This window comes from Hippocampus guttulatus, chromosome 3 (genome assembly GCF_054856545.1).
Source record: "Hippocampus guttulatus isolate MCC_2025c chromosome 3, RoL_Hgut_1.0, whole genome shotgun sequence".
In the NCBI taxonomy this organism is placed as follows: Eukaryota; Metazoa; Chordata; class Actinopteri; order Syngnathiformes; family Syngnathidae; genus Hippocampus; species Hippocampus guttulatus.
In genome coordinates this window covers 19,949,171-19,964,468 of record NC_141263.1, presented here as the reverse complement: position 1 = coordinate 19,964,468, position 15,298 = coordinate 19,949,171, and the positions used below count along the sequence as shown (strand labels likewise).

General features: G+C 43.0%; 1 protein-coding gene across 1 annotated transcript in view; it reads right to left on the bottom strand.

The window, feature by feature from the left end:
* Positions 1-806: 806 nt before the first annotated feature.
* Positions 807-15,298, bottom strand: part of trpm7 (transient receptor potential cation channel, subfamily M, member 7) — a 28,397-nt gene continuing 13,905 nt past the window's right edge. Inside the window, 21 exon segments of the mRNA XM_086107335.1 lie at positions 807-1,465; positions 1,468-1,500; positions 1,763-1,869; positions 2,766-2,817; positions 2,919-3,124; positions 4,972-5,054; positions 5,143-5,426; positions 7,494-7,559; positions 7,697-7,741; positions 7,898-7,951; positions 8,388-8,416; positions 10,314-10,351; positions 10,647-10,723; positions 10,814-10,910; positions 10,993-11,066; positions 11,924-12,672; positions 12,900-13,032; positions 13,249-13,427; positions 13,809-13,941; positions 14,645-14,855; positions 14,976-15,227. Coding sequence (XP_085963461.1) covers positions 1,407-1,465; positions 1,468-1,500; positions 1,763-1,869; positions 2,766-2,817; positions 2,919-3,124; positions 4,972-5,054; positions 5,143-5,426; positions 7,494-7,559; positions 7,697-7,741; positions 7,898-7,951; positions 8,388-8,416; positions 10,314-10,351; positions 10,647-10,723; positions 10,814-10,910; positions 10,993-11,066; positions 11,924-12,672; positions 12,900-13,032; positions 13,249-13,427; positions 13,809-13,941; positions 14,645-14,855; positions 14,976-15,227 — 2,961 coding nt within the window. The 3' untranslated portion in view covers positions 807-1,406.

The following is a 15,298-nucleotide window of genomic DNA, read 5'->3' as shown; positions in this document are numbered from 1 at the left end:
ACAACATTAGGTACACCTCAGTTTGGGAAGAAAATTGCATCTTTTGTTCAGCAATTTATGCCAGCGACATATATTGACAGGAAGAACAATCAAGTGCTCTTCGGAAAGTACGATTTAACTGTGCATCCATTTTGGGGGCGATTTTTTGGGGTGGTATGCCATGAGATTTTTCTAATGTCAAATATATGAAAAGTGGTGAAGATTGCACGACTGTGTCCTATGTGTTGTGTTGTGTTATTTTGACTTCAAAATGCCGCCGCGAGAGTGGCTGCCTTTCCAGCAGCTCCTATATTTTGTTGTTCTACTTCTTCCTTTCATCACTTTGCTGCTGTGAATCGGGAATTTCTCCATTGCGAGACTAATAAAGGTTTTCTGTTCTTATATATGTACCTTGTTTGGGGAAAGTGTACATTGAACATCTTTTGTCGTCCCCCCCTCCCTCACACACACACACATCAATAAACGACTCAAGTGTAGTTCCTCGTACAAGCGAGAAAGTACTTTCATCAACAGACAGAAATATCCCAGTCACAAACAGAGGCAAAATTATTGAGCCGCCTCTTAATGATAGAAAAAACCACAGTGGTCACAGCAATAACTTCAATCTGACAAAATTAATAAATATGTAATTAAATGAAGCAATGAAATTCACATTGCTTTTGAGGTGTGGTTTAACTGAATTATATAATTAAAAAAGTAACAAGTCTGGGGTAAAAAAACAAATGATGGGAACCCTTGAAAGGACACACACAGAATACGAATTAAAATACAAAACACATCGTACTCTCTTAAAACCACGTGACACGTTAAACTTATTTGTGATTTTATTGGTTAAAAATGATGTCCAGTACAAAATGTACACTGTAATACCCCTTCAAGTGTACCCTGAATAAAAGATGACAAAGCTCATGCTCATGCAGAGAACAGTATCTATAAGATACACTAGATTTAATTCAGCTGCGCGTATTGATAGGTGATGACAAAGATATTGCAATTGTACCTTAGTAAAAAAAAAAAAAAAATATCAAGGGCGGACACACTTTTTTTTGTGATTAAAATGACCAACAATGTCGTGGAAAAGTTGCATTGCAATCTGCCCTTTAAAAAAAAACATGTTGTTTTCATAGATAAAAAGTTGGGATAAAAGATGTTTGGACATATAGAATAATAATGCGGTGTTGTAACAGATATACAATGCACTTTGATTTCTCTTTTTTTTGTAAATATATATATATATATATATATGTATATGTGAAAAGAAGGCAACATCAAGAAACATCAATAAATAATTCTTGTACCATGTATGCTCATGTATGCACATGCAAAACATTTCATTTTTTTGACACAGCGTATGGCCATTTCCATGGAAACACAAGCGGGATTCTTCCAGTTGATTGATTGATTCATCACAGCGTCATGACCCTCATTGATTGGTGCGGCTCCTTGGCTCCGTCCCCCGGGTAGACACCTGCTCAGGCGTGTACTCGTTCCTCTTCAGATCTAAACCACAACACCACGATTTAACTTCACGCTAGCACGAACACGCCATGCAGGGCGGACCTACAGAATACGACATGCTCCCTCTAATGCTACAGGAAAGAATCAATGAGTTAAACGTTCAGTGGATTAATATTATGAAAAAAATAAACAAAACAGTAGAAAACTCAAAAACATGCTAATCAAAATCTTCTCATAATAGACAATAATAAATGTTTTACGATGTGTGGTTCTCTGAGGACTGTCTAAAACGGGCCCAGCTCACCGGGAAGTTTTAACTTCCTGCAGCAGGAGTTACAGCGATGTTTCGCTCGAAAGTTCCTAATGGCTTCGTCACCCAGGTTGGCCGGTCCAAAGATCATGTCGTATGACCTGTGGGGGGGGGGAGCCATTAAAAAAAAAAAAAAAAAAAAAGTGATGCAAATGAAAAATGAATGAGAAACATGACTTATCAAAGATCAAAAGGCCTGCTCACAAAGCACCTAAATGCGCGGACGGCTAACCCATTCATTGCGTATGTGCTGCTGTGACGCAACAACGAAACCCATGGTGGTGTTTGCGACGGAAATATGCAACCTTTGCCCCATGGACCGGTTTAATGTCAGACAATATTTTCAGGGACCGGCCTTTCAGGTGTGGCGGATAAATACAATAAAATAATATATGACATGACCTGCATGAAAACTGTGGTAGTTTCTAAAGATAATAAACAAGAATTATAAAACGAGGAACGTCCAATTTGGCCGCAACGGTCTATGGTAACGTTTAAACGTGCCTTCCAAATAAGATACACCATAAATACAAAGTGCATGAAAAATACGGCTCACCATTGCCGCATATTATGGAGAGTGGGCTTGGTGAGTGCGAATCTCCCATTGGGACAAACCCGTATTTTAAGTAGGACTCCTGATACTGTCTATTAAATGTAGACTTCTTTTTCTTGAAAGTCATAGGCTCCTTTCCTGTCTCCTGGCAGGGCCTTTTCCCCGTCCCAAAGAGGTTTGTTTTTTACTCATTTTGCTAGCTCCAGGATTTCATTTTAGCCTGTAACCTATCATGTGACCGAGAAGCGCGACTTGACGCAGACGGATGTAGCTGAAAGTTTTAAAATAAAACATTCCAGATTCTGTGCGGCCCGGTACCAAATGAGTCATGGTCCGCGGCCCGGGGTTTGGGGACCACTGACATAGAAGACATTTATGGATGTTTAGGTCAACTTAATAGGACATATTGAAGTGGTGCTGATCATGTGACAGATGCGGGCATACCCCTTCTCGCCACTCTTTATTACAGACGGATCAGTCAGAATGTCTCCAACCCCTGAAGAGAAAGAGACAAACTGAAATGAGAGACCGCCACAGCAAAAAGAAAAAAACCCAAACAAAAACAAAACTGTCACGCGAGTAGAGCGTTGACGTTACCCTGCAGGTCGAGCACCAGCAGCTCGCCGCGCGTGTACTCGTAGGTCCAGTGGCTAAAAGCCAGCATGGTCTCCTCCAGGAGGTTGGTGGGAGCGATCTCATCGCCGTTGTTGTTGTTGAACTTGCGGAACTCGCCCGTGATGCACTCTTCGATGGCGAACCATTGGCCCGCAGAGTGACAGTAGAGAAGGAACACCTCGAGGAACCTGCATCGGCACAAAATGGTGGCAGGTCTAAAAACATGCATTCGGTTTTGTTTTTGTTTTGGTCAAAGAGGACTCATGTCTTGAACTTTTAGTCATTTAGGACTTTATGGATTGGGGTGTGTGGTCACATAGTGGTTAGCACGTCTACCTTCCACTTTTGAGGGTCATGGTTCAAATCTCGGGTCATGGCCTTGCCCGTTGTCACGGTGCTCGCGGATGATCTCCAGGTGCTCAGGAAACCAGAGTACCCGGAGAAAACCCACACAGGCCCGAGGAGAACATGAAAACTCCACACAGGAAAGTCGGAGCGGGGATCGAACCCACAACCTCTGCACTGTGAGGTTGACGCGCGAATCACTGGACTGCCTTTACATCACCATTTAAAGTATATTAAAACTGAGTGTTTGATTAAATTTATACACTAGTAGTAATAGTTGACGGCATACAGTGGTTAGCTTACTTGTTAGAATGCTAAAAAGTTACTGAAAAAATTACCTGTACAGTTAATAGATATTTTTTCATAGTAGTGACAGTTTCAGCTTGGAATGCATCCCATTTCCATGGCGACTGATTTGGAAAACTGTTTGCAAAATGGAAATAAATGATGTCAAATGATTATTCAATGCAAATCCGGGCTACTATTTTGTAATGTAGTCCTTTCAGAAATCAGATTTGGGGCAGTCTGTTAAATGATACTTATGTAGTGGCGCGTGACACACCTAATCGGCATGCTGGCAAAACAGGAATAAAGACGGTTGAAAGGGACGTTGGCTTTTGTTTCTGAAACCGGCAGGAGCAGCTCGGCAACAATGTGACATAAGCAAATGCATCGGCCGTGGCGACTTTTTTTGATTTGCATGCTGAGCAAACGCCTAGGGTGGAGCAGGCTCAAGAGGATGTTTAGTCCTCGCTTAAGAAAAACCTGCTACCATTAATGAGGGCGTCATAATTTTGAATGACAAAGCTCGCACAACAGGAGACATCGGCTTTTGTTATGGAAGCACAAATGGCACCGTCACTCATAAATACGAAGAAATGGTCATGTTCTGCGCAAAAGTCTATTGTGATACTCGTTTTAATTGTTTTGATAAGTGACTGCATCACATTGAGCATCTTGGGCAAAAGATGCATGCTTTTTTTTTTTTTTTTTTTAAAGCCTGATCCATCACACTGCTCAACAAATTTTGACTACATTTTTCAATCTTAGATGCAAGTTAACTTTTCTACATGGTGAAATTATTCAAAGTATGTCACTTTTTGGACATTTTACACTTTTGTCATCGTGGGGTGTGATGTGTAGAATGTTGATAAGTACAGGAATATTCTTTTTAGATAGAATATGGAGGAGAACAAAATAAAGCATGATGAATATTTTCCGAATGTACAGTAGACAGATGGACTTGCAGCGAGCAAGTTAAATATGGTCGATGCAATGACATTTGAGAAGATATTTAACGAGCCAGACAAAATAACCACAGGAACCTGTTAATCTAGTTGGTGGAGAAACTCATTTGTTGCACAGTCATCATGACACCTTGAGAACAAAAACAGTTTTTGAAATTTCCTCTGTTGTTGGCCGGGTTCTTTAAAGGAACACTGCAGGATGTGATACTTATAGCAGGAAATTATACTTACAATATCTGTCTTCAGCAAACTGGGAAAGGAGAAGAGTGTGGCTACTGTTGACATGTCTTGACATGCCGACCCGACATAACCAACTTCTGCAGGGAGCGAGCCAGGTTTGTGCGAGGGGCTAATGTTAACGTTCAACTTAGCAAACGTAACTGATCTACTTTTGTACCAAGTCCCTTCTCATTTATTTTTAAGCCCCGGGGTGCCGTGTTTACCTTGGTGAGTAAGGAATAGGCTTGGGTCGGATCTGGTTGAAGGCCACCGTCAGCTTCTGCGCAGCCCGCTGCTGTTGAATTTCCTGAAAACACAACACATCAATTCTGGAACAACAAGCGTACATTTACCTGTATGATGCAGTGCCTTTGTGTGCGATTGTGTTTCGGTACCCTGAGACAAAGGTGCAACACGGTATCATCCTTGTAGATGCTTTGCCAGGTCTCGACCACCTCGGGCAGGAAGGACTTCACTATATACAGGTGCCCAGGCTTGAGGATGTCATATTCGGACCAGGTGCAGAGGACTTTGAGGGCCCGTCGAAGGCCGCCGCCCATCTCCTCTTTGCTAAGAAACTCAATCTTGGCGCAGAGGCCACGCTGGGCCCAGGAAGACATGCTGTTGTTGATGGTGTTGGGCGAGCTCTCCTCCAGGCGGTACACCGTCACTGGCTCTCCTGATGTGTGAACACATATGTTGAAAAAGGCTCACTGTAAGTTCCCGAACATATCACACACTCCTAAATAATAGCCCCAAGCAAATCCAGCCTTAAAAAGCATTTTTCTTCTCTGCACTACTGTATAATATGGTGAATCGATTTACTGGCATCTTGTATCATTGGAGTGAGTGAGTAAAATGAATGAATAAAGATTCAAGACATACCAATTAAGAATACCTGTAATACTTTTAAATACAGGTTTAAAAACGATGCTCTTTTCCCAGACCAATGATTAAGGTTTCTCAAAGCAATAGATAGTCAACATGTTTTACGCAAATTTAAACAGTACATCGCAGCAAACTATTTTCTTCACTAGGAAAATTTTTGGGTTATCAGACGAAGTGACATCAGACGCACAGTAACAACTTGGCTGGTGAAACAGCACGTTTGAGTATCTCCAGTTGGTTACAAATTATTCCAGAGGTGGGCAAACTACGGCCCACGGGCCGAATCCGGCCCGTTGGTCTTTTTAATCCGGCCCGCCGAAGGTTGGTCCACAATTAACATTCGATGTGAATGATTGCATTCATTTCAATTGGACTTGTAATGACAGGCATTTCACCGCCAGGTGGCACATTGACTTGAAGTTGCAGAACACGGGGGGAGGGGGGGATCTTTTCGACCACCTAGGACCTCTGTATCGCTCGACTTCTACTGGTCTGATCACAACCCATCTGCAGCAATGCACAGGCTAAAATAGGTCATCAACAACACTGTTGTCATTTTAAAAAAGTATATTAATACAGTACTTTCATGCTTTTGTTCTGTTGATGTTTGATATGGACTGTCAACAAACGCAGTTTTTAAAATGTTTTAATGTACCATAGCTCGTGCTGACCTGGCCCTTCTGTCAAATTTTAAAAGTCAATGCGGCCCCCGAGCCAAAAAGTTTGCCCACCCCTGAATTATTCAGTAGGAACTGCAACTGTGTGAGACTGTCAGCATCAAAGTGTGCAGTCATTTTGGCCTATTTAATTGTCTTTAAAAAAAAAAAAGTCCAATATTCTTCCTTCGGAACCTTTTCCAGCCTATATCGGGCACTAATTTAGCATCTATCTGCTTACTACTACCCACTACTCTGAGAACAGGCAACGCATTCTATAGTACGACGTCTGCGCAGTTAAGATTTTATATATTTTTTAGCATTCTTAATTAGCAATTGAACATGATTTCAAGACTACGCCGTGTTGATGTTGGTGGCAACAGCTTGTGATGGCAATTTAAACTTAAATTGGACTTCAACTTCAAGTCAGGAAAACGAGCCGCTAACCACCATGTGCTGCCGTGAACAACTTCAAAATAAAAGCATTCTAAGGCACTGAAGTCCGTGTCTTGCTGTATTTGGAGAGATTTTATTTTGAAGTTTGTCTCACCATGTTGACTGCGTGTTCCATCATGTATAGCACGAACAATTGTTGCGGGTGGCTTGACTCGTCTTTCCGATGGTGGATTTTTTTTATTTACTTTTTTCCAAAACAAAACAAAACAAAAAATCTTCACGAAGTACGGCCAGCAGATCCAAACCCTGAACCTCAGACCTATAAGGCGGCTTGACACAGTGGACTGAGTGATGGTTATCTAGCTGAAAATGCATATTTGAAAAAATGTGTGAGCATGAAAACATTACACCAGTTAGCCTTTATGGCGCCACTTAACTCTTTTGACACACCCTGCCACTGTGGTTTCAAGTCCAAGAGTTTGTGATGCCAATGAAATGTGTGGACTGAAAAGATAGACTGAAAAGTTCACTACAATCACACACTAAACTTGATGTTGTTTTACTCACTGCTGTCCGTTTAGACATTCAGTGACTGCTGAATTTGTTTTCATTGGGACACAAATGAATACACAGTTCCTCAAATTTCCAAATTGAGCAAGCAGCGACAAGACAAAAAAAAACCCCCACACACATACTGAGGGTAAGATTGCAGAAACCAGTTGGTTTCATATTTCATCCTCATCAAGCTGTGAACAGTGCCGTGTTGTTTGTAACCTCAGATCATGTATCTGCATGCACACACTCACCTCTGGGAGGGACCGGTGTGAAGGGAATACTCTGTGACAGTCGCATCAGGTTGTTACGTTCAACAGCTGAAGAAAGAAAATTCTATGTATAAACTGCAAATTAGATCAGTTTGACATGAACATTTCTATTTTAGAGATACTTATTTTGGTTTAGGAATTTTAAAAAGGCCTTGATAATATCAGCGTTTCATTCAGAAGCCTACCTGAGTACTGGTAGTTCTCCATAGGCTTGAAAGGTGACCCAATGGCTGCAGAGGGAAGAAAAAAAAATTAGATTGATTTTTAATTGGAGAGTGTGTACAGTACTGGCATTTTAACATTTTTTAAAGTACTACCCCATTAAACAGTTTCCACAACACATAATTTCCCATGTAAACCAACTGGAAGTCTTGAAAGTTGCTCACAGTCCTTTCTGGGTCCAAGATGGGAGTGGCGAGGTGTGCAGAGAGAGACTGAAGCTACAAATAAAACAACAAATATGGAATGAAAACATGGCAAGTCCATATCTTTTTATTACCGGTATATTTTATTTATTTCCATACTGTGTATTTAAAAACAACCACAAGTAGGATTGGATGTGGTCTTACTTTTCTTCTTCAATGCATTGCAGAGGTATTGGATCAAGACTAATATCGGCAAATACCTAAAATCAAGTGACTTAAATTTGGGTGCAAAAAAAAAAAAAAAAAAAAAGGGATCGGGACATGCCTAACCACAAGGCAAGAAATGCAGTAAGACTATAGACATGTAAAATAAGTGACACTTAAATGTGCTTGGAACGCATGAGAGCACTTAAGGCAACAACGAGTCATTTGTATTGCAGCAGAACCAGCTAATCTAGACTGAACCCGATTGTCCACAACTGAAAAGACGGTTGATGAGTGAGACTCTTACCAGGTAATTTGTCCTCCCCAGGGGGTTGGCTGGAATAGAGAAACCAGTTAGGTGAGAAAGCATGAATAACTAACTAAATACACAAACAAACAAACAAACAAAGCTTGCATGTAAAGAATTGCAGTTTACATAGTTTGCCTGAATGAAATGCCTATTAACATTTCAAAGATGCTAAAACAATGGTATTTTTGCTTGGTCTGAAAATAACATACATAACTGTAGTGCCTTTGTCTTTTAAAACAGTGATCTTTGGATAATTGAAGTCCATGACATGAAAATTAAAGGAGAAAAAAAACATACATCCGTACACACACACACACACGCACACACACACACGCGCGCACAATACCAGTGCTTTTCAAATATTTTTTGTTACGCCTTACTAGGAAGAAGAACATTTTGTGCCCCCCCAACGATAAATAGTGTGATTTGCCTTTAAAATTGTTATAAAGACAACTTGTATCTTGTATCCTGAGTAACAAAAAAGAAAGAAGGAATAGATCAACTTGTAACAAATAATTGTATTAAAATGGCTTTTAATCTGTCAGAAAAGATTTGACTGACTGGGGGGGGAACGAATTAATAAACATGCGCGACACTGCCACCTAGTGGATTCGCTATTACAGTTAATTCTTGCAGACCCCCCAAAAACAAAAAAAAACAAAAACAAAAAAACTGCTTAACCTGGCATGCATCATGCCTACTACGTATTTGAGACGGACTGACATACATAAGGGGTGTTCACACGGCAAGATTTGGTCCGGTGCTACGCCGGGGCTGCCCCAGTAGAGCGTTCACACGTGCAAATTAGCTCCGGCGTAGCCCCGAAAAACAGCTTACACCGGACCAAATTTGATCCACCTCAGGGAGGTGGTTTAAAAATTTGCTCCAGAGCAAATGCTCGTTAGCGAAGCAGCACCGGTGTAAATCTGCACGTGTGAACGCAACTGGGTTAAATTTGCTCCAGAGCAAATGCTTGTGAAGAGTTTACGTACGGCGAGAATGCGTTGCTTTCGCGCTCTGTCGGACTTCCGCCATGTGTTTGTTTAATAACGACACAAGACTTGGCTGGTAACATCTTTCCTTTTGTAGAAGACTGGACTGTCTTGGAGTTGTTTGTGTAGTTTGTTCATTTGTTGTGTGTTCACAACCCCCCGCTCCCCATATAATTTATTTTGTGATTTCCTCTCTTGATTTTCTGTTTGGCGTATTACGTGTTTGCTTTTCTGAGTGTCATTGAAGTCATCGTTGATTTACGTTTTCGGGGGCGGTCACTCTCGAGCAGAAGGCATGGAGACCGAGAAGGAGAAGGACGTGCCTGTCCAGTAGTCGTTTGAGTTGTGTATACGTTTTAAAAAGAACCAACACGACAGCTCATTTGTTTTCTGTCGTTTTGCCCCGCTGCAGAAATTGCCGTGTGAACGCAAGAGGGGCTGCACCGACGCTGTGCCGGTGCAGACACGCTCAGCGGCTTTGTACGTGTGAACGCTCCATACAATTTGCTGCGGTGCAAAATATATCGCAACAAAATACATCGGTGCAGCGCTGGAGCAAATGTGTGCCGTGTGAACACCCCTATACATAGAGTAAAAAGACTATACTCGGGTTGAACATTTATGGAACTCACTCTAAATGCAATTTGAGGTTGTTTTTTTTTGTGTTTTGCAATTTCAAAACTTAATTCTGCCACACAGTTGCGGTGTAAACACAAGTACTGTATATAATGTAAAGGCATAAACTAACAAAATAAAGTGCAGATTTCAACAATAATGCAAACAAATCAGGAGCTTTACCACTTCCTACATATCACTTAATGAATGAAATATACATTGTTACCATGGACTGTGCTCCTTAAATCACACCCCCCCCCCCCTCACACACGCTTGCACACACACAGAGTATAAACATAAACAAGAGGATACATACAGGCTACTTGCTTGGGCTGATTTGACTTGGACTCTTTCCTGGGAGAGAGAATAAGAGTTAGCACGGAGAGTTGTCGGCTGTGGATGTGACATTTTTTATTCGAGCCGATTCGACATCAATGAAATAAATTATTTTGCACATCAGCATACGAATATATGGAAACAAGAAGGTACGCTCAGTTACTACTGTGCTTTCTGTATTTAATTTGACAGTTTTATATTTATGGGCAATAAATGTTTTTTTTATTTTGCAATTGAGCTGAGAGATCTTCACATGCTGATGTTTTCGTTAGTGTGTGTGTGTGTGTGGGGGGGGGGGGGGGGCACTTCATACCGGCACTGAAGCCTGGGGATCCTCGTGAATGAGGATGTCTTCAGCTGACACTCTGCTACGATCCCTCTTCCTCAAAGCTACAAACACACAGTCATCCATTATGATTTCACACTTGTTTAAAAAAAAAAAATCAAACTTATTTTGATACCTCTGCGATTTTAACCTACTTGAATCAGGATGGAGAAAAGCAGGACTCCTGTCAAACTCTGTGAAACCAGCATAGGAGTTAACTGCTCTAATTTGACCCTGACCTTCAGGCTGAACCTGGGAACAGATGACCAGACAAGGGTAAGAGGACATTCTTTTAAAAACTTTTTTTCATTGACGGGCAGACAGACAGACTGACCAGTTGTCTGCTGCGCTGGGGGCTGCAGGTCTCTTTGGGTGTTGAACGCTGGAGGTCAAAACAGTCTTTATGTCCTGAAAGCAAGACAACATTGAAAGCCATGTACAGTCAAATCTTGTTTGACTTTGTCAAACCTTGGCACCAAAATCAAACATGACATTCTTCAATTGAAAAGCTCTTCTCCATCAGGTCACGATGTTTATAGCGACACATTCAAAAATATTCTGATTTGTCAAGGGACAGAAAAAGAAGGGGAGAATCAAACCCATCACCACGCTTCATCATAACAGAGTGGCACGAGAACCCTAAACCCGCCTCCACCTGTCAAAAGGATCCTGAAAAGCTTCAGACTGGCAATCAATCGGTCATGCAAGCGGCCAAAACATGTCTGAAATCAAACGGACTCCACCGGAACCAGCGAGAGCAGACAAAGGAGCAAAAGGGAGGAAAAAGCTGCATGGCAGCCAATATGGAAGGGGATAGATTCCAGTACCCAGCAAATGCGACCCATAACTCAAACCTCTTGTTAGCACTTCCATATGTATCCTCTTGTCACAATTTTCACCCTCATAGCAGGACCCTGGTGGGAGAGAAGCATCGCAATATCCGCTCCCTCGTCTGCGGGGCCATTGGCCTGTCATGGCAGGGGCGGTGGCGGAACATCCGCTATATTCTTGGCTCCGAGTGTTTATTTGGCATCTACTTGGAGAGGCTGTCCGGCCCTCATCATCGCAAAAAGCCTCATTGATGTACCCCGATGCCCCATCCCCACCCTGTGCATTGCCAGGCTGCGCGTAGCAAGCAGGAGAGCAGGCAGGCTGAGCAGCGCCCGAAGTCTTAGATACAATGACCACAGTAGGATACACACACACACGGTTTTCATCGTCCTCGCTCCTCTTCGGAGCGACATCAGATTCTCTTTCATACTTACCGACAAACGCCCCAAACTCTACAACGGCGCTGTCAGGCGTCTGCTGGTAAAGGCCAGCCAGAGCAAGCTCTGGGTGGCTGGAGCCGCTCGGCTGGGAGGGGGTGCTGCTGATGTGGAAGTGCGCCACGCGCGAGGGCACGTTGGGCAGGCTGGATGGAGAGTCGGAATACTCCGGCTCGTGTGGACGGGTCAGTTTGCTGCGGGTGAGGGAGTGGCCCCGGTAATGCAGCTCCGGAGGGGAAATGGCACTTTGGACAAAGGCACCGGTGCCGGAGGAGCCAGCCTCAGCGGCGGAGTGCCCGAGCCCGAACACGCCCCTCCTCTCTGGACTCAGATTGGGATCCAGCCCAAGTCCTGTTAAGGGGCTCGGCCCATCTCTGCGACTACTATCAGTCCCGTAGCCCCCGGCACCAATCCCAAAAAGAGAGTCTGCGATGTTCGCTGAGCCGAGGTAGGCCCCCACACTCCGCTTCCCCATCACGGAGGATTTGGAATGGGGCCCAGTGTCTGCTGCAACAGGGACGATGCTGGGGACCACGTTCTTGGAGAGGCTGAGCTCACGGGTGATCTGATTGTGGACCTTGCTGGCCTCCGACGACCTCTGAGCCGTCAATGTCTTCAGGGTGTCCACGGTGAGAGCAGACAGGTCCTGCAGGTGACCGATCTGGGAATCTAACGTGTGCAAGGAGCGCTTGATGAAGTTGACCTTGTTGCCCACCTCCTTCAGCTGCATGCACATGGTCTCAACCCTGAAAAGTAGCACAAATAAACACCTATTTATGCCATATTTCCTCAAATGCCATCCCAGACAAACGATGCAAGCTAGCATCTGAAAATATGTCAGGTCTCGATGCTATTGTTCACAAAATGACAAATTGTTTAATGTAGTTGGAGAAATGACCGCTGCTACCTGCAGGAATACACTATTGTTAGTTAACATTATCTGCTGCTTATCTTCTGTGACTCGAGGTTGTACCTTTCAGAGGTGAGCCGTATGCGTTCCTCACTTCCTGTGTGAAACTGGTCGTCCTTTTCATGAAAGTACGTCTCCACACACTGCTCCTCAAAGTCATGAAGCTTCTTTTGATCTTCCTCTGTGAGAAACAATTCTGAAGGGAAGAGGAACAACATGATTGTTTTGTAACATGAAAAATGCCACAGAGGATAGAAGATTCTGAGCAACTTATTTCGCAAAATAGTATGGAAAAGAATCAGAAAAGGAAATAGTAGAGAACAATTTCTTTTGGTGCCCCCCCCACTGTTAATGAAACAAAAACCCCCAACAAAAATCAACTCTTGGGGGGGGGGGGGCAGGTCAGACATACTTGGCCCATAGGTGTGCTCCTTCTTTCTTTTTCTGCACATGCATAAGAGCGAGTAGATATGGCACAGGAGGATGAAGGGTGGAGGGAGGACCGGTTTCTCATGGTAGGCCATGATGAAGTGGTAGCGCTGATACTTCCACACCAGATTGGAGATGGACTTCACCTGGAGATACACGTTGCTGTAAAGAAGAACAGGGACGCCGTTACATTTAGGGCCACACACTGGTTTAGATCACTAGAAATGACTTTTTGGGAAAATTGGTCAGGTCAAGCCTCATTTTGTGGCTCGTGTCCTTTTTGTTGTTACCATTGTACACTGCATTGATTCATTGATTAGTGGAAGCCAACAGTAAAGTGTGGTAGTTAATTTGTAAAGCTGTCTTTCTCATTTGGGTGAGCTGGGGCCTCTCACCCCGCCTCAAATACAAGCGCTATAGAAAATGGACAGATGTTAGGGGATATAGTTGCTGTCTGAAAAATCAAGTTTTCCTGTGGAAAGTGCTTATTTTTTTATTCTGTCAATGTGTAAAAGGATTGTGTGAACAAATGTGTGAACCTACTTGAAAAAGGCAATGAGGAGGTTGACCATGAGGATGTACTGTACAAAGAGGTAGACTGCTTGTAGGAGAGGAGTCAGCCACACTCCTGCTGTGCACAGGCTCTTGACTGACGAGTCACTGTTGTTGGCACACACTGAAGAAAAAGCGGCTATCAGCGTATTTATACATTTTTCCACAAAACACATGCGTTAAACATGGTCAACTACATCTAACTACCCATGTTGTCCTAAACGGATGTGACTGCCTTTAAACGTTAGGGATGGTTATCATTAAGATTTTATTGATAATGCCTCTCAGTGATACTGCTTATCGATACGGTAATGATAGACTTATCGTCAATTTTTTTGTTTGGAAAACCCCTAAAACAAATATTACAATTTAAAATTGCTTTAAAAAAAACTAGCAATAAATTGTCATGCAACTGCAACAACTCCCATGTAAAATAAATAAATAAATAATGGACCGGGGAAACAAATGTTTTGAACAAATCACTACTAGTAGATGTATCAAGGGGTGATCGTCTCATTTCCCCCTACCATTTGTAGCTTCTCCCATCTCACTCCTGTCCGTCTCCTCGACCAGTACAACCAAGAATAACCGAATATTTACGTTAGCATAGCTACGAAGCTAACCTAACACAAAGGATACCATCTGGCCAGTTGAGTACTGGGGCTTGGTATCCAACCCTAATAATCAAAGTGAAAAAAACATTTGAAATGATCATGTTGGGTTTTGTGAACTGAGTCTTGACCGTTCCTGGTGTGGTTTTGATTTGTTGTGTCCTAAACTGACATTAGCCGCACTGCATGAGAAGCTTGGAGTAAAACTGTCCTTACCCTCGTAATCTCCCTTTCCATCCTCACCGTCCTTACCATCGATTTCATAAGCATACACTTCCCCATACATCATCCAGTATGGCTGGAACACCACATCTTTGGCCAGCGTCCAGCTTGGCTCTTCGTGCGGATATAAAATGGCCTTGCGGGGAACTCCGTAGCTTAGCAGGACGATGGCCATTATCACCACAATGTAAAACATGTTGGCCACCTGCAAAGGATGACGCAGAAAGGGAATGAAACGCATGCCTGTAAGGATATATTTTGTAGTTGGAAGTATGCGTAGCATCTCGGAGCGTGGTAGAAATTCTCAGTTGTGTTGGGAACTCACCATTTTGGCGATCATCATGACGTAGGGCCCAGCTTGCTGGTTGACGGCCAGGATATCGAGGAGTCGCACGTACCAGAAGATGATATTGAGACAATAAACTGTCCTGCCTGGGACAAAGGCTTTCCCTCCACCCAGCCTCAATCCAAAGCCAATGAAAAAGGACACAATGGCCAGGAAGTCTGAGACGTTGAAGTAGTCATCAAACCACACTTTTATCTTTTGACTTATTTTGCCTGCTTCTGACATAAACATCTGCAAATGGGGCAAACGTTTCGTTTTAGGCTCTTCATGAAAGGAAGGAACTAGTTTAAGTCTGTTGAATG